Here is a 19,534-nt window from a genome sequence, read left to right as displayed (position 1 = left end):
CCTGTCATTCTGCAACGTCGCATGACGTGACCTTGTAATCGTTCAAGTGATATTTTGCATAATACACCTTTATTTTTGGTATCCTGCCTGAGTGTTCAAAAGGTGCTAAATGAATGGGAAGCATTATCGTTACACCTAGACTAAAGCTACATCCACACGACAACAGCAATGAGATGTTATTAAAAAAATATCACGTCCACATGGGCAACGGATCAGTAAAATATCAGGTACATATGGCAACGCAACGCTTGCTGAAAACGATGCAATGCACATGCCACACCTCTAGGGGCGCTGTAAGACGGTCCCATCGGAGACACCAGAACAATAGAAGAAGGACGCATGCGCATAAACTATTATGCGCGAGACTTCATATTAGCCACAAAGTCAGAAAAATCTGTTCGTAATATTACGTTATAATGACCAAATACAATGAAAAATATTTTTCCAGTCTCACCTGTGAAAGATAATCCCATGTGATCTCGTTTGGACGGCAAACCTGTTGGTACAGTTAAGCGCAGCACATGAATGAGGCATCTTTATTCTCCGCTTTGACCCATCCAATATGGCAGCGAGGATGACGTATGATTCTACGCAGAAGGCGGCGTCTTTAATGGTCCGGAATAAATTGAATGCTACACGTTGATGGATTAATTTGTTCTTCTACGCCCTTTTTGAGGAATGTATTGTAGGACTTAAACCAACATCTGAAGAGGTGAGATCGCTCCTTTTTTTTCCATATTTTTGCTGGCGGGATTGACTCTGCCCTAAGGGCTATTATCTCTCTCTCTCTCTCTCTCTCTCTCTGCACCATTACACAATAAATATTCACAGTGAAAATATTTTGTAAGCGCGTTTCATGAACCAAGTTATAGGATTTGTTGACAACTCGCATCGAGTTCGTTACACTTCTACCCGGCGTGAAGCACATGTGGTTGTGACGTCATCATAAACAAATCCGTTCTACTCATCCAGACGACTTCGCAATGGCTCCGTTGCCAGATTTTTCCACTCTGGAACCCGTTCTCAAAAGATTTCGTTTTGGGGCACCCAAAACGCTGGTGCCGTGTGGACGCCAGGCCGAAACGATAAACAATTTTATCGGATTCACCTGAATCCGTTGCCGTGTGGACAGGGCCTAAGTGCTGTGTAGGAAGGAGCACACGAAAAAAGTTTAGAAGTCATAAGTGTAAGCCCATACAAAGCACGAGAGGAATCCTCATCCTTCTGTGGTTGTAAATTGATAGCAGCAGCTCACTTGTTTTTACCCTCCCGGTGCTAATTGGATTCCCAGGTTGTTAGATAAAGTGCCCGGAGTGACGTCGCTCAGTCTACTGACTGCTAAGAGCCCGAGGCAAACATACACACACACGTCCTCTCTATGCCTGACCAGTAAAAATAAAACTCCAAAAACTCTGATCATTATGTAAAACTGAAGCCTCTCTATTTAAGCAGTCATAAATATCGCCGCTGACACAGAGCGTGATGTGTGGCTAATATGAGAGGATAAAGCAGGCCCCGGGGAGCTGTGATCGTTACACATATAATGAATGTGTTAATATGGAGGAGAAAAACACTGTAAATCTGCAGCGCAGGAATACACCAATATCCTTACTCACCATTCCAGCTTCTCCTATTCAAAATTCAAAGGGGGGGGGGGGGGGGGGGGGGAGGGGACCCTCCCTCTGATGCTCGTCGCTGTAAATCAATTAAAGTGCTAAAAGCGTAATGAGATGGAAAGACTGCCTGAGATGGGGGTGAAAAATAAAGGATCAACCAGTGAGCTTTTCTTTCTAAAGACAGATGCGAGTGTCCTAATTAAGATGGGGTGTGACAGCATGGGATTAGAGGTGAAACATGAGGCTGACTTGCTCATCACCGCTACATGGGTTTTTACATAGAATGAATTTTGCATTTATGTACAAAGAAAATCAAGCAAACAATTGCTCAATATTTAAAATAAACAGGCAGCCATGTTCCACAGGAGAATCAGACTCCTTATTTTAGGCTTAGGGGATAAATCCAGGCAGCTGATTGAATAAACACAGTATTTGAATATTAATGAGCTTTTAATACTTTTATCCCAACACAGACAGTGATCAGCAGTAGCCCTACATGAGGAGTTTGTACTGCATAAACAAACAGAGTGAAGAAACTGTCAGTTTCAAAGAAAAGAAAGTTATCAAAAGGCTACATAATCGTTAGCAGAAACTAATTTTCAGATGCGTTTTAATTTATTTTACCACAGTCATGTTTTCTTGCTGAGATTTTATATATTTCCTATCCTACCTGACTACATTTAACTTGTCTTTATTATTTAAGTGTCGACAACACCTGGTTCATTTTCTTTCCACTGTGCCTCCTGAGATGCTTTTCGGATTACCGCAGTTGTAAAGAGTGGTTATTTGAGTTACTGTAGCCTTCCTGTCAGCTTGAACCTCACTCCATTGATCAGCCTCTTTGTGCTGAATCACTATGAACGAGCAACTGTACCAGTGTTCTGAATAAAGCGGTCTGCGAGTGTATATCCCATATAACGAGCCCAGGTGACCAATCAGGCATTTACATTGCCTCACTAAGGCCAAGTTTACATTAGACCGTATCTGTCTCGTTTTCTTCGCGGATGCACTGTCTATTTACATTAAAACGCCTGGAAACGGGAATCCGCCAGCGTCCACGTATTCAATCTAGATCGTGTCTGGTCCGGTGCTGTGTAAACATTGAGATACGCGGATACGCTGTGCTGAGCTCTAGCTGGCGTCGTCATTGGACAACGTCACTGTGACATCCACCTTCCTGATTCGCTGGCATTGGTCATGTGACGCGACTGCTGAAAAACGGCGCGGACTTCCGCCTTGTATCACCTTTCATTAAAGAGTATAAAAGTATGAAAATACTGCAAATACTGATGCAAATACTGCCCATTGTGTAGTTATGATTGTCTTTAGGCTTGCCATCCTTCCACTTGCAAGTGGTAAGTGACGCGCATGCCCGACATGCGCTGGGATCACACACACAGCGGCTCAGTCCCAAATCACTGCTTGTGCGCTCCACTCGCTCTGTGAGCTGCGCAGGGCCGGAGTGCGCACCCTCCAGAGGGCACTCGCTGTTCAGGGCGGAGTGATTTGGAGCGCAGGATGCCTGCGGAGCTGAGCGTATCCGTGTATTGGCGTTGCTATGTGCACGCGAATCGTGTATTGGCGTTGCTGTGTGCACACTAATCGTTTTAAAAACGTTAATCTGATGATCCACTGATACGGTCTAATGTAAACCCCACCTAAGCAACGTGTGATCACAATTCTCACCAAGAATAAAGTTTTGGCATCCCTGCTTTGTTTGGGTCGCTTACCAAATTTATGTCTGTTGCTTAATATTTCACTCGATGAGGCAAGTGACCATGCTGCACCTTGGATTCATGTTTTAATATGTAATCTATGGGACTCATTTTTACTTAAAAAAAAAAAAAAAATTCAAGCATATTTTACTTGGTGTGGATGGGTACATAACGATAGCTGGGTAAGCTGACAACTTGTGCCCATCATGAGGGTTGCTACAGTTACTGGGTCACAGTTTTATGGTTAATCATGGTGTACGATGGGACCATTAACTCATCACTGATCACTTCCCAAAATACTGAAGACGTTTCCCCCCCCCCCCCATCATCATCTTTTGGCTGCTCCCGATTAGGGGTCGCCACAGCGGATCTTTCGTCTCCATTTCTCCCTGTCTTCAGCATCCTTCTCTACCACACCTGCCACTTTCATGTCCTCTCTCACCACATCCATGTATCTCCTCTTTGGCCTTCCTTGTTTTCATTTGCCTGGCAGCTCCATCCTCAACATTCTCCTTCCAACATGCTCTGCATCTCTTCTCAGGATGTGCCCATACCATCTCAGTCTCATCTCTCTTAGCTTCATTCCCAAGCTCTCCACATGTGCTGTCCCTCTGATGTGCTCGTTCCTTATCCTGTCCAACCTCCCATCGCAAACCTTAACATCCTCAACTCCGCCACCTCCAACTTTGCCTCCTGTCTCTTCGTTAAGCGTACGGTCTCCAATCCGTACATCACAGCTGGTCTCACTACTGTCTTATACATCTTACCTTTCACTTTTGCTGGGACTTTCCGATCACAAATGACTCCCGAAACCCTTCTCCAACTGCTCCACCCTGCCTGCACTCTCTTTCTCACCTCACTATCGCAGTCCCCATTTTCCTGCACAGTTGACCCCAGGTTTTTTTCCCCCCCATCTATTACCATTTATGTGTTTCGCAGTCAAGATCCTTACTCAAAAGCATCGTCATCCCTTTTGTGTGCGGCTGTGCTTCCACCATGTCCCTCTCCTCTAAATTCCGTCTCGGATCACCCCCTAACTTGTACTAAAACAACCTCCGTTTCCTTGCACAGTGGACTCGATGGCATTGAGCACCCTTTGGCTGTGTAATCCATTACTGCTGTAAATATACTATAAAGCCACCTCTACTGCCACCCCTGTTATACATGTTCATAACGATCATATACAACAGCTAATAAGTACATGGAAGAACATGGTGTTGCTTCCTCTAACTAAACCAAACAACTGTTTGCATTTGGTTAAGCAATGCCAGAACAACGTAATAAATACTGACAACATAAGACATTTTTATGGAAAACGTCAGTCTGAAAAATATAATTCTAAGAAAGAATAATTCGAGGAGCATTGCTTCCCTTGTGTTTTAGGTATATAGACACAAATATGTGCCAATAGAATTTACTTTTGACCCCCAGCTTATGTTGTTTTCAAGGGTATATTAATAATACAGTGAAACCATGATTTTTCTTTTTTTTGGTCATCATACCAAGAGAATTTCAAACTGTAACACTCCTACTCATCACTAGTTTCACCTCTGCTCTTGTGTGGCTGCATTCATTACCTTCACAGAAGGGCTGAATGTTTCTAAAGATTTTCATAGAGTTGGGAAAGTGCTGGCAGTGCATTTACCAGACCAGAATGCACAGTGCAGGCAGAGCTCCAATCCACTCCAGACAACAATGCAGATGGGCCTCCGTTAATTACACACACACACAGAACAGAGGAGAGCTGGTAGACTAAGAAAGAGGCTAATATATCAACTGTTTTCTCTCCTGATCTCCACTGATGCACAAAGACCTCCTGAATTGCACTTAATCAAGGTGAAGATAGTCACAAAACACACGATTATTATTGGCAAGAGCGAATTTGTGTCACCCTCAGCACTCTTCCTGGCAATCCGATTAAAGGCTGCTCTGATGTCCAGGCCCCAGTGCACCAACCCCCCGCCTCTCTCTGGCCTCTTATCCCTTCCTGCTCTCCCAGCCCTCCCTCTATCATCACCTTAGTTGTTTTGTGCCATTAACAACGTCTCCTGGGACTGCTCTCGGCACTCTGCAGGACAGTGGGTGAGCTGGGAAAACTCTCAGCTAATTGTCTCCTACTGCTGATGGAAAAAAAAAAAAGCCCATCAGAACAGCCATAATGTGCCTATTTGCTTGTGACAGAGCATTATCTCAGCAAAGCGCTAATCAAACTTGATTTGCCTCAGACACGATCTAGAGCAGTGAGCAAGACGGGGAATACAAACAACCAGACCGGGGAGCGGGGGGAAAATAAATCAGGAGTTTCATTGCCCTAATAAAGCAGATTGGATCTTGGAGGGTTTTGCTTTCTGTATGACATGCCCTTTGAAGACGCAGGCGCTTAAAGTGGCTGATTAACAATCGACATAAAACACGTCAGCAAAGAGCAATCTGAGCAGAATGGGCTACAGCCTGAAATGAGTGGACAACTCCAAAGATGTGCTTCTATATGCAGTTTTCTTTTAATTGATCAAAGCACGATGGTGCAAACTTACACTGGGGAAACAGTCTAAACTAGGGACGCATCATCTCCCCCCCCCCAGATAGAACATAAGTACATATTTTTGGTACTAGAGTGGCATCACCAATCGTGGTCATTAAAAATTGAGCGCAAGGTGCCATGAACCGTTGGTGTATGAGGCAAAAGGAAGGCTCAGTACTCGCAGAACTGAACTGCTCTCATGTGCCCAAGTCTCCTTGGATGCTCACAAATACGTTTATGTGCGTGCGTGCATGCAATTCGTGGCTTGTTTTTAATGACCACTCTTGCTGATATGGTTATGTGCATTCAGGCCAGCTGCCCTCACGCTCTTTATTAAACACCATGAGCTGTTTTATCAGAAAAAGAAGCAGCAGCCTTTGTCACATGCACAGTCAAGCACACAGTGAAATTCATCCTCTGCATTTAACCCATCTGAAGCAGTGAACAGCCATACTACAGCACCCGGGAAGCAGTTAAGGGTTAGGTACCTTGCTCAAGGGCACTTCAGCCCCCATGTTAACCAAACCGCAAGTCTTTGGACTGTGGAGGAAACCGGAGCACCCGGAGGAAACCCACGCAGACACGGGGAGAGCATGCAAACTCCACACAGAAAGGCCCCCGTCAGCCACCGGACTCGAACCCAGAACCTTCTTGCTGTGAGGCGACAGTGCTAACCACTACACCACTGTGCCAGTTGCTTATATTGTAGGAAGCGACTGCAGGTTTTCCTCGAGAGCACAGTTTGCAGTTTATTTTGCTTTCATTGCCCATCAGATCACTGACATTTCATGTCATCTCATTAGAGTAACAACATACACCAGGCTGACCTCACAACGTGTTATTTGATATTAAAACTTTTTTTTTTTAAATCAGTACGAGTACAAGTAAGAAGGCATGGTCGACCAGTATCAGTATCAATGCCTACCGCATCTAAACATTCTCTGGAAATTTTACCAGGTTTGCTTTTGGGCAGAAAATTTAAGTCTAGATTCTTTGCTGAAATTTGGTTTCTCACACACAAAAAAAAAAAATGAACAAACGGAAAATGTCAACGTTACTACTGGCTATTCATTTTTTAAAAATCATCTCAATATGCCACTTTTCATCCTGGACTAATTAGGCATATTAATAGCCATGCTGCCATCTTTTAAAAATAAATAAATGGGGGGGGGTTACTCCAAAGAAAGCTCTAACTAGCAACATCCATAATAACTCCTTCAAAATCTGAAATGACTTCCTAATAAGGAATGAGATGTGTTAAAAAAAAAAAGAAAAAGAGAGATAAAATCAGCCTTTCTGTACCTCCAAGACAAGACCACACGTCAAGACAGTATCGGGTTTCCAAATCCTGTGTGTAATTAGAAGAGCAGTTTCTTTATAATATGCTCGAGAGCAACTTTTGTAAGGCATGTGAATGCAGGCAATCAACCCTTTATCCACATCAAAGGCCGTTTGATGTAGCTTTCATATGACTTTAATAAAAACAATGGCAGGAGGGAGATAAGGCCGGGTGTGAGGAAGGAAAAGGGCACCTCCACTCACCAGCTTAAAGTCCTGAATGCTACAGATGAAGTAGGGCGTGTTGGGCCGCCGGCTCTCTATGTACACACAATCTGTGAGAGAGAGAGAGAGAGAGAGAGAGAGAGAGAGAGAGAGACACAGAAAGAAACAGAACATTAGCTAGATCACCTCTACAACATTATCTGTGTTACATTATTTTCCCTTCGAAATATTTCACTCTGTAAAATTAATCAGGAATGTGAGTAATAGGATTAAAGGGATTTTGGGAGCGGGACAAGCCTGCCTGTCTCCAGAACAAACATCAAGACTCCAAGAGAGAAGGCCGGTATTGTTCCAACACAATCACGTTTCAATGATGCGTGCATACATACATCTGGGCATGTTTTTATATCTTCATGGAGACCAATTGTCCCCACAAGGGGATCTGTAGCTGATGGTTTTGAAAAGTAGCTTTTATTAAACACACCAAAAAAAAAAAAGCCAGAAGTTTTCCTTTCAGTTACTGAGCTCAGACTGGCGTTCGATTTAGTAGTAAAGCATTAATTCTAATGTCAACGGAAGGTCCTTACAAGGACAGTAAGACAAATGTGTGTAACACACACATATGAGCACAAAAGACAATGCAACCTTCCTACACTGGGTCTCATAACTGTTTCAGAGTCGTGCAGCACTCTTCCCTGCTCCCGACTCCTAATTTTAACACTGTCAAATGACAAACTGGCTTCAGATCTCTGTTGAGTGCCTATGTACTTAAAGTGAGTGTGACTGTTGGTATGGCTAGGTCATGAACTCATCTCTTTAACAAAAACATTCACAGCAACCGTAATCTTGCAGCCTCTCTCTCTCTCTCTCTCTCTCTCTCTTGCGCGCACACACACACACACCCCAACTTCCTTCCTCTGTGGTCGAGCTGCCAAAGGAAGATGAGACGATCGTTGCCTTGTTCCCCCCCCCTGCTCTGAAAGTGAATCTTAGCTGCTCTCAGATTGAGAAATGTTGCACATTCATCAGGACGATGCACAGAAACGTGGACGTTGCTCAAAGAGCCCATGTTCTTGCTTCTTATTTACACAGAAGAGCTTTTATAGTTTGAATGTGGCGAGGGCATAAAACAGGGTGTATTCGGAGGCAGACAGGCGTAGATTCTCTCCCTCAGACTGTGAGGTGCCAGCTAGGCTCCAGCTCCTCTACAGCTCCATTCAGAAACACTCATTACATTACCCTGCTATTTCACACGCTGCACGCCTTTTTTAGCCTGGCACTGCTCACATTATTTATGCTAGCTAGACATGTTTTAACTAGTTCTGCTCAGTAGCACTCGAGCTGAGAGTGGGAGATGTCATTAAGAGAGTGGGATTGTGGAGTCCGAGATGTAGCAGGGCCTGGAGTCTAATCGCAGGATATAGTTGCGTGGGATAAAGGGGGTGGTGAGGAGACAGGGAGGTACGGAGAGGCGTTTTTTTTTTTTTTGGACTAACAGTAAGTAGACCTCCCAGAACGAATGGTGAATTGGCACAAAGCTGCCAAGCACACAGCAAGGCTCCATTTTTCTTCTTCTCTCTCTCTCTCTCTCTCTCTCGACTACCTGACTCCAGCTATAAACCATAGGCTACCTGTTAATGAATAAGACTAACACCAAATAAGTGTGAAGCAGAGTGACTGATTACTGTCAAAATATCCTCTCTTCACAAAAATAACTGCAGAATTTCTTGATTTCACTTGCTTTCTTCCCATCTATGAATCACAAAATCTCTCTTTGGCTTCAGTAATATATCAAAGATGCAACTCATAACTTTTTTTTTTTGACGCAAACCAATCCACCTTTTTCTTTCGATTGGTGTATTTTTTTCCTTATATGAAAAGTGAATCAGGGCTTCTTCCATGTGAGTCAGTGCCATACTGGAGAATTTTTATGACAATCTGTACAAAAACGACATCCTTAAAAGGAATGAGTGCATGCATCACCACAATAATATTAGTTTCATTTTCAATAATCAGATACGTATCCACTATAGAGTCACAGACCCGAACAATGCAACCACATCCAGCAGGTGTTTAACAGTCTCGATGAAATTCTAAATAATACCCACAAAGTCTGATTTCTCGTTCTCTTGGAGCAAAATACATACAAGTATCAGTCAAAAGTTTGGACACACCTAATTCAATGGTTTTTCTTTATTTTTATTAATTAAAAGACTTCATGTCTTAGTGGTGGATGTTGTTTCTCTTTACTTAGTTCAGCGGTTCTTGACATATGATTAGTACAGTTGTGGTGTTGAATAGGGCTATTTACTGTATTTTTATTATTTACAATTTGATCTCAAATTGCACTAATTAATTTTTGACGAGGCACCTGTTAATTGAAAAGCATTCCAGGTGACTACCTCATGAAGCTGGTTAAGATAATGCCAATAGTGTGCGAAGCGTCAAGGTAGCTACGTTGAAGAATCTAAAATATGAAACCTTTTGTTTACCACTTCCCCCCTTACCACATAATTCCATTTATTTTTTTCACGGTCCAAATCCTGCACTCTGATTGGCTGGCGAGTGGGTCCGTATCCTACGATACGGACCCCGGTTACGGACCTCTGGCGACTCGCTCGTTCACAACAACAAACACAGTAGCATTTTTTGTCAACATTTATTTTTTTTTAATAAGATTTATTTATAAGATTATCAAAAATCTTATAAATTTTTGCCAGCATTTCTCAGGAGAATAGCATTAATTTTACAGCATGGATAGTGATAACGACAGTCTTCACAGTGAAAGTGAGTTTTACTACCCTGAGGAAGAAGAAATAAAACATTTTAGGAGAAAGCTAAAACCTGTAATTTGCTAACACCGAGCAAAAACATGGCTGAATCCTGAATGACTCCTATTTGTATAAATAGGGGACTACATAGGCGGCAAAATGTAGTTTTTTTCCTGCCATGGAAGTGCACTTGTATACTGAGGAAGCCATTTGCATTACAGCCGTGAATGAGGATTCAAAATAGCATTAATTTTACAGCATGGATAGTGATAACGACAGTCTTCACAGCGAAAGCGAGTTTTACTACCCTGAGGAAGAAGAAATAAAAGAAAACATTTCAGGAGAAAGCTAAAAACCTCTAACTTGCTAACAGTTTGATCTCATTAGTTAATGAGGCCCATTCTGGACCATGTTATCCTCATACATAATATTATGCTAGGTAAAAACTTTAAACCAGTACAATCTCTTCAAAGTTTCACCAAATGGCTTTATTTATGCAATATAAAGGTCATAATACTGGAAACTTCTGTCGAGCAAAAACATGGCTGAATCCTGAATGACTCTTATTTGTATAAGTAGGGGACTACATAGGCAGCAAAATTTAGTTTTTTTTTCCTGCCATGGAAGTGCACTTGTATACCGAGGAGGAAGCAATTTACATTACAGCCGTGAATGAAGATTCAAAATGGTGGCTCGCCTTGGCTCGGTTTTCCCTTTCGGGCGCTCTCGTTTTCTGTTAGAATTTGGTAAAGAAAAAATATATATATATTACTTACCAGCTTAAGGTCAGTCCGTATGGTGAAATACCGTGACCTCGGCCCAGAGTGCCTCGGTCAGTACTTTCAAGACCTCAGTCACGATATTTTGTGATACGGACCTCCCAGCTGGTAAACAACATACATATATGTTCTATAACGCATGTTATGTCATAGTTTTGATGTCTTCAGTATTATTCTACACTGCAGAAAATGGTCAAAAATACAGAAAAACCTATGAATGAGTAGGGGTATCCAAACCAGTCCAATTTGACTGGAACTGTATTTCTGCACATAACCTAAAACACAGTTTTCCTATCAATGGCTTACATAGGTTTTATTAAGCCAATGAAAATTAGAAATTGAAATGCTAATTAGAAAAATATGAAATTGCTTCACTGACCTTAACTACAAGTTAATAACGGTAATATTTCCTACAGTGCAATTACAGTATTGATTTTTTTTTTTTGGGGGGGGGGGGGGGGGGTCCCTTCCCAAATGTGTCTGCTTGACCTACAGTGGCAAATCAGCCAAAGGACGCCTCCAAATTCCTGACCAAATCATGGTGTGTCAACAATTTGGAGTACCTTAAAAAAAAAGAAAGAAAAAAAACCCACGTGAAACTTCCCATGTAAGGATGAGACTATGGAGAAAACGTACAACAGGTTCTGGTGCAGAATTCAGCACAAGAAAACCTCTGAAAACTTGTCTGAAGAAAACTTGAGTATTCTGAGTATAGTAAAGACAAGGCAAATGGAAAAATGCAGACATGGCTAGCCAGGTATGGCTTCATCCAAAAACACTACCAACATAAAACAGGATGACTTTCAACTGGAAATCGTGGTTTCATCAGGTAACCACTGCTAAACCATAGGTCAACACTGGAGGGGGGAAAAATTAAAAATAAAAATCCACCCAACACAAATTATTTTTTAAAATAATCTACCAATTATTGTCTCATTAAAGTGTACTGTAGCGTATTTAATCATGATGATGATATTTAAATAATATTGGCTGGCTTTTTTTCGTGGTATATCAGATATGTTCCATTCAGCTAGCATGATAGTGAATGAGTCGAAGACGAGTAGCTGAATGGAATGCATCTGATATACCACAAACAAAAGCCAGCCTATTGTTATTTTTATTACTACTACTACTACTATAACACCACCACACACACACTTCCAGTTTTTCAATGTCCGTTATGTTTTTCTCTTGTAAATATGCGTGAAGAATATCTAATGAAGCTTTTGTAGCCTTTCGGGTGTTCAATGCATTTTTCTCTTTCCCGGCGAACAAAAAAATGCTTGTGCACATGCGCAACAGAAAACTCTCTCACTGAATAATCGCATCAGCTCCGATGTGTGACGTCATGTAGTCTGGACAACCGTGCAATGTCAAGCCATATTCAACGCTTATTCTCCACTGGGTAGACTGACATAATACATGTAGGATAAGCAAAATGTTAACAATATTGCATGCTCATCTCATTATCTCAAGCCGCTTTATCCTTCTACAGGGTCGCAGGCAAGCTGGAGCCTATCCCAGCTGACTACGGGCGAAAGGCGGGGTACACCCTGGACAAGTCGCCAGGTCATCACAGGGCTGACACATAGACACAGACAACCATTCACACTCACATTCACACCTATGGTCAATCTAGAGTCGCCAGTTAACCTAACCTGCATGTCTTTGGACTGTGGGGGAAACCGGAGCACCCGGAGGAAACCCACGCGGACACGGGGAGAACATGCAAACTCCACACAGAAAGGCCCTCGCCGGCCCTGGGGCTCGAACCCAGGACCTTCTTGTTGTGAGGCGACAGCGCTAACCACTACACCACCGTGCCGCCATATTGCATGCTATCAAACCAAATGAATGAAACCTGCTGGAAGGGAACAGAATACATGTTTTTATTCCACCGAAAAAGTGTCCTGTATATATAATAATACATCATATCAACCAGCTCTACATGCACAAATCTTTTCAGGATCAGGAACACATAGGTGTGTGGAAAGATGGAAAACAGCAAGACTAAGTGCAGAGTAAAGCTCTTATACAGCTCTCCTGCTATAAGTAACAGTCACTGCGCGGTTAAACATGAGAGAAAATAAAAATGATCAGAATTTTTTTTTTCATGTGTTGTGAGGACAAAACACCACAGCTCATAGTCCAAACCCTGTCCGACAACATGTTGACATTTTGTCAAGGGTTCAATCACAATAACAAACTCTATTTGAAAAGATAATCATAATCATATATTTTCTCTTAGTCTGCATTAATGGACTTCTCTAGCTAATAATCTCACCATATGTTCGTGTAACAACATTTTTTTTTTTGCGCCAATTAAATTTCCAGACAACCAAAATACATGACTGGAGTTTTTATTTGTCTGGTGGACTAGATAATGGATTTATCATTCGTCCACCCCTGACGCATAACCTTTCTCTTTAACGTACTACCTTTCCATTCAGGTTCTGAAGCACTAATACAACATTCCAGCCTCCTCGATACCGTGATGTTCCTAACTGGCACCAGCAGCTCCGTAATCCTAAAGGGTAACTATGTCAAGATGATGAAACGTGAAGAGGAAGGGCTAATCAGCATTCGAGTCACGGCACAGTTCACCACCCTGCTGTGATCGTATCTTTATTCAATCAGGAAACACTGAGTGCTGAATCCCTGATTCATAAAGCATGCAGAGAAGTGTGATGAATTAGTGTGTACCAAGGTCACAGAGGCTCCACTATCTTGTCTCCAGCTCCTTCAGTAATGTGTAACTAACGTGTGTGATGGGGCAGACAGAGCTTGTATCGCTGGCACCACTGAGATCAACCTTTACCCAACAGCCAGAGCAGATATACGAGAACAAGAGCTCGAGACCTCAGTAAACAGCTCATTTGAATAGAGCTGCAGAGACACCCGCATGGAGGCAGCGTTTACCCAAACACTCCACATCCCAGAGGTGAATTAATGTAGCGTGGGCCGTAGGAGGCTAAAAGCTATCACTAACAAAAACGTGGCAGTTCCATTCCACTGCTCTTGACGCCCGCGCATGCATCATCTTTAATTTATTTGTTTTCGTCTGTGCCATTATTGATCTTGTTGCGTTTATCTGTTCAACGCAGCAGGCAGAATAAAGGTATTTAATAGGCTTGGCACTGGGCATGCTGTTTGTTTGGGAAGATGGGGTTATAAAAATAAATAAATAGATAGAAAACCCCACCACCTCGGCCATCATGGCTTGTTATCATTCAGCTTTGTGGTTGTCAGCGAGGACGGATGAATGAGTGACGTGTGGCTTCCACGGATATAAATGAAAAGCTCCGCTGGCGCTGCGACTGACCTGTGAGGCCCCCCACACACAGCCTTCATTGTATGACGAGGAAGAAGAGGGGGAGGGGAGCTCAGAGAACAAAAGACACAAATCTAAAGATGAGACGACATGTCTTTGAAAGTCCCATGCCACGTCAAGTGGGATTTACCTCAGAGAATTGCAGCTTAGGGACCCTTAACCCGGGCAGTAGTTTCATTTAGAGGAGATGGATTCTGTTCAGACGGAAAGCTAGCGAACAAGCACCGAGGGGCAAAAGCAAAACACTAAATATGGGCATGGGAGGTAGATTAAAATGAGCACTAAGAGGGAGAAATTCACATCCCTCGTGTAATCCTTTCAGGTTACATGAAGCACAAGCATGTGCCGTCAGATCTCCATCCCAAACAACACTGAAACGGTCATCAAATCGGCACAACAATCCTGATGGCTCTGGTTTGACGTGAACTGCTAATTTGCATTGCTGTCTCCAAAAGGAGACCTCAATCTGTTTAGCAGAGTTCCAGCCATTTTGTGCTTTTCCAGAGCTCAAGCAGGCAGAGCCGGGGGGGGGCTGCAGTGAGGGGTAGAAGGGGATGTGAGCTCTTCCAGGGTTTATGTAGACTTCCCAAAGCCTCCCTGAGGCTACAGGTTCCACCTCTCCCCCCTTCTCTCGAGCTCAGGGGTTTTGCAAACACCACACACACCCTTTATCGACTGCTTGTCCTTAGATAGACTGAGATTTATTGAGCTGGAGAGAGAAACACAATTGCATGCGAGGGCAATAAAATGGCATGCAAGGGGAAAAAAAATGAAGCTTGAACATGATCACTTTCTTGTGAGTACTTCGAAATACATCTATATGCATAAGAGAAGAGCAGAGGGGGAGGAATCGCAAGGTGTTCCTGCTATACAGTACAGGTGATGAAACACTTGAAGAAAAAGGGGGGCTGAAGGAAGCTTGATCTTCATGTCAAACGTGTTATGCTGAATGTGTGGTGCTGATATAGGAAGGATTTGCTTTGACTGATTTGTGAAAAATAAATGAATTAAAAAACAAACAAAAAAAAACTAGAGCATGCACATCACATACAAAATATCATTATAATTGCTGGATAAAGATCAAATGGATGCTCTACTTACATTTTTTTTTCCCACCCCATAAAAAAAATTTGACATTTTAAACTAAACACAAACGGCAAAGGGTCTTAATGAAAACTTGGTAATTTGCCAGTTTCTTTGATATTGTGGCTTGTGTGGGTCTGTTGTTGATTATTAATCAGAATAATCTGCATTTTCATCCATTTCCAGGATCTTTATGCTTTAAAGAACTACCTATTCGATCAGCGATTTATAACAACGTGCAAACACTAAATGTTTATAATTTAATAACATTTAATTCAGTTACAATACTTGTCGATACAGATACGGAACTGAGTATTAAAGAGGAACTGCACACTTAAACCGTTTTGATTTTTTTTTTTTTTACACACTGTAAACTAAAATAATACGACTGTACTGTGATGAAACATCAATGCTGGTGTTAATATTGACAAAATGACCATTTTTATAAAAATCTGGATTTTGTGCCTTGAAAATGGATAAAAATGCCATCAACTGGTTTGAATCATCCTGAACCTTGCAAGGCCAATGCGGATGTAGAGTCAACCATTCGGGACTTATGTACGTCATGAAAGAACATTAACACTAGCTAACCACAGTCCCACCCTTGAGTGGGGGTCTGTGAAACTGTGTTCATTTTCAAATACATGCTCATCAATACTCATCATTCACAGGAGCTCATGCTATTTCTCCACCCTCCACCCCATCACCATGCCTACTTAGGCCAAACAAAATAATGTATGTTTCCTGGGTTTTCAAAATAGGGTAGGTAGGTAGGTAAAAAAATTTGTTTATCCCAAAAGTTGACGACAAATTTTCTAGGGTAGGTAGGAAAAAGTAAGAAGTTTCCTTTGAAAACTTTTTTTTGCAAAATACTCGTTCAAAACTAAACCTAGTCATCAGATATCGATGATGATATAAGGATGCACTTGTATATAAATTGTTCTAATAATGATGGCATACTTTCATTTTCCAGGTAAAATGGGAATATTTTGGTGAATGATCTATTTGGTGGTGGCCAGAGTGGTGGTGGTGGTGGTCCAGTACCTAGATCTATCCCTTCAGTTCTGAACATTTCCAAAATATATTTTTATATACTAGTGGGGACTTTCATACTTAAAACTGATGTCTTGTGTGTTTATCAAAATTGGGTGCATGCCTAACATCTCGGCCTTAATGACATCATATTTGCTTCATGTTTTTTCTTATTCTGTCTATGAATGCAATGTTCACTTATGTTGTTCTAATGAATACAGCTGCTCCGTGCCATTTTCTTTTCAAATAAAGAAACTAAATTTCCTATATTTAAGTTTCCTATTCTGTGTTTGTAAATTGTGTTGCAAAATAAATGCAAATGCTTTCATTTTTCAGCCCTGTTAGTCCATGGTTCATACTATTTGCTCCAAGTTTTAAATCAGGAGGAAAATCAAGGAATGTATCATTTCACTGATGCAAACTCCTCCAATTTCAGATTTATTATCAATTCAGATATCTTAAGTTGAGTATAGAATAGCATTGGAAGTGTTGAATACCTGATTTATACCCTGAGCAAATAGTTCCTTGTGATGTATGCATTATTTCAATCACTATCTAGCCATATCCACACTAAATTATTTTCCCCGCATGTACCCAAAACCACCAACACAATGTCCATCAATATCATCAACTTGGCGACATGCATGTTTAGTGGTGTTGGAAATAATAATAGAATGGGGCTTTTCTAGTGAATCTTCTCCACGTAGCCATTGCCGGACTAATTAGGTTGAATCAGGACTGACCGGCACCCATTGAGAGATGAAAGATGAATTATACCAAGGTAGGAACGGTGGACTTGAACCCGGACCTCATTGCATGTCATGTGAGTGCCATCTACATATTCCCAGAGTTGGGAAATTACAGAATGAACAACTGTATTTTGGGATTATTCAAGTACAAATTCCAGAAAGGTCAACTGTTTATTCTCACAATAACAGGTTGAACAGTATGAATAGTATATTTTTTGTGACCTACTCCACCAAAAATTTATTATGCAAGGTATACATTTGTTACCAATTTCAGTGTCATAATAAGTTTTGACATATTTTTATGACAGCTCCTTCAAATTTACGCATGGAACTTCAGAACATGGTAGATGGTAATTATCTTATGTTTTGGCATGTAAAAATAAATCCATATTCAACTGGGGGGGCTGTCAATACAAACCCAAACCCTATCTAATATCAAAAAAAATAATGGCTTGTATTCATCAGTTTTGGGAACAGGATTTATCATAATTTGTTCAGTGATTGCACAAAGGAACAGGTCGGCCGGGGTGTGTGTGTGTGTGTGTGTGTGTGTGCTATAATCTGTAGGATTGTTCTTCAAAATTAGTCATTGCCGCCTATCAAAATACCATCCAGATTCACCCTGAATCATCATATAATCTATTTAAAATATATTAGTTGAAATTCGTTATAGCAATGATGTCCAGTGATTTTTATACCTACCATCGTCGATTGGGGCATTAGCAGATGCCATATTTCCAAGGTCGTGATGTACGCTCATAAGGTGAACCGGAACTACATCTATAGCACAATGGAAACTGGGCGTGTTGGTTGTCAATTTACTCCTGACGGGCCTCGTGTCTTTCGGCAAATACCGAGTGATTTATATGACACGCCCTATCGGTTCTTGTTTGACTCGCCAGGTGGCTGCCAAGCAGGTAGGGTCGGGTGTGAGAAATAGTTTATCGTGGTCATAAACAGTTGAAGGGTCGCAGTGTTTTTACAGGGTCGGTCGAGTAAACGGAAACACGTATATTATTTTGTTTGGCCTTATTATCATTTTTTCAAAATTACGCAGTGAGAGGAGTTAGGATCAGAGCTAGGGATGAAGTTACACTTACTTAATAAGGGAAGCCATGAAACATTTAGCTCTGTTTATGTTCCCCAGGTATAAATACTGCCCATGACAAGTGTACATGTGCATGCTCATATCCTGCTAGGCTCAATCTTTATACCATCAGCGAGCTGATTTTAAATGAAGTGCAATAGCAAGCTACATTAGTTAACTTGGGCCGAACAGGGTTGCAGGGTCACTTTGGAAACGCACCTCTGCATTGCTCTAAGCACGCATTTCTTTCACTGCTCCAGAATCTCTCAATGTCAAGAACAGTATTGTGCAAGAGCTGTTATTTTTACTCAACTAATATGTTTAGGCATTTTCCCCCCCTCACCTAGCCAGCGCTTGCTGCAGCTGTCTGCTGCTATAAACGAACTCCTTATGCTGACTTTATCAAGTTGTAGGAAGACATTAGTTCCTCCTTTTGATATTCTCACAGAGGACAAGTTGCAGTCCGTTTCTCTTAGATTGCCATCAGCCGTTCTGTACGGCTATGAGTCAGGTATCGGAAAGATATCTGATTGGTATCAACGCATGATTTGCATAAAATGAAATATGGGGACTTATGAGTACATGTGACCCCTTTTCTCCAAACCACTGAGGGAAAATAATAACAAGAATGCAAATAAGAGTGCTGAACAACACTGACACATGAGCCTGGAGTTTCTAAAACACTAAACGTGCCTTTACTTCTACTGAAGCATGCAGTAAAAACACACCTGCGCTGTCATGTTGGCCAGCTCAAAGTGACTTGGCAGGTGACATACCTGCACTCTGCTGCTGCTCAAATTAAAGAAGCAGGAGGGATGCAATAATCACTTTCACACTCCTCCTCCCACATGAACAAGCAGCAGCAAACTGTCGGCCTGCACCCTCCGTGTCATTTCCTGCAGCGAAGTGCATCTCGGGCCACAGCTCAAACCCCGTGTTTGAGAGGAAACCCGGTCCGAACCACCATGTATCCAATTTACACCAGAGCTTGCTTCTTCCGCTTTGCTGCTGAGGCACGTCTGCGCGCGTTTCAGTTTTGCTTCCAAAATCTACTCTCTCACACAAACTTTTGCCATGACTCTTTCACTAAAGCCACACTCTAACACCAATCCTCTACTCAAGTCTCACACTAGTGTGCATACTTTCCCATCACAGCTCACATTATACCTCGAGATAGCATCCATCAATTTTACAAAAAAAAAAAAAAAGTGTCGCTTCCCCCCAGGTACGAACAGGAGCCTCTGACTTATCATGTAGCAGCGTTCTAATTTGTAATCTGCAGGTGGTTAGGATTTCACAAAAGCCTTCTCCAGGCTTGCAGTCATACAGAGCCACACTGGGGGATTT

General features: G+C 41.9%; 1 protein-coding gene across 3 annotated transcripts in view; it reads right to left on the bottom strand.

Moving 5' to 3' along the window:
* Nucleotides 1-19,534, bottom strand: part of rerea (arginine-glutamic acid dipeptide (RE) repeats a) — a 351,957-nt gene that overhangs the window by 100,143 nt on the left and 232,280 nt on the right. For all 3 annotated transcript variants that reach the window (XM_060938298.1, XM_060938299.1, XM_060938297.1), the window contains exon 3: nt 7,395-7,465. In XM_060938298.1, the coding sequence (XP_060794281.1) occupies nt 7,395-7,465 (71 nt within the window). The remainder of the gene's footprint in view (nt 1-7,394; nt 7,466-19,534) is intronic.

Source organism: Neoarius graeffei, chromosome 13 (genome assembly GCF_027579695.1).
Source record: "Neoarius graeffei isolate fNeoGra1 chromosome 13, fNeoGra1.pri, whole genome shotgun sequence".
NCBI lineage: Eukaryota > Metazoa > Chordata > Actinopteri > Siluriformes > Ariidae > Neoarius > Neoarius graeffei.
Note: the sequence above shows the minus strand (reverse complement) of the source record. Positions and strands in the feature narration are given on the sequence as shown.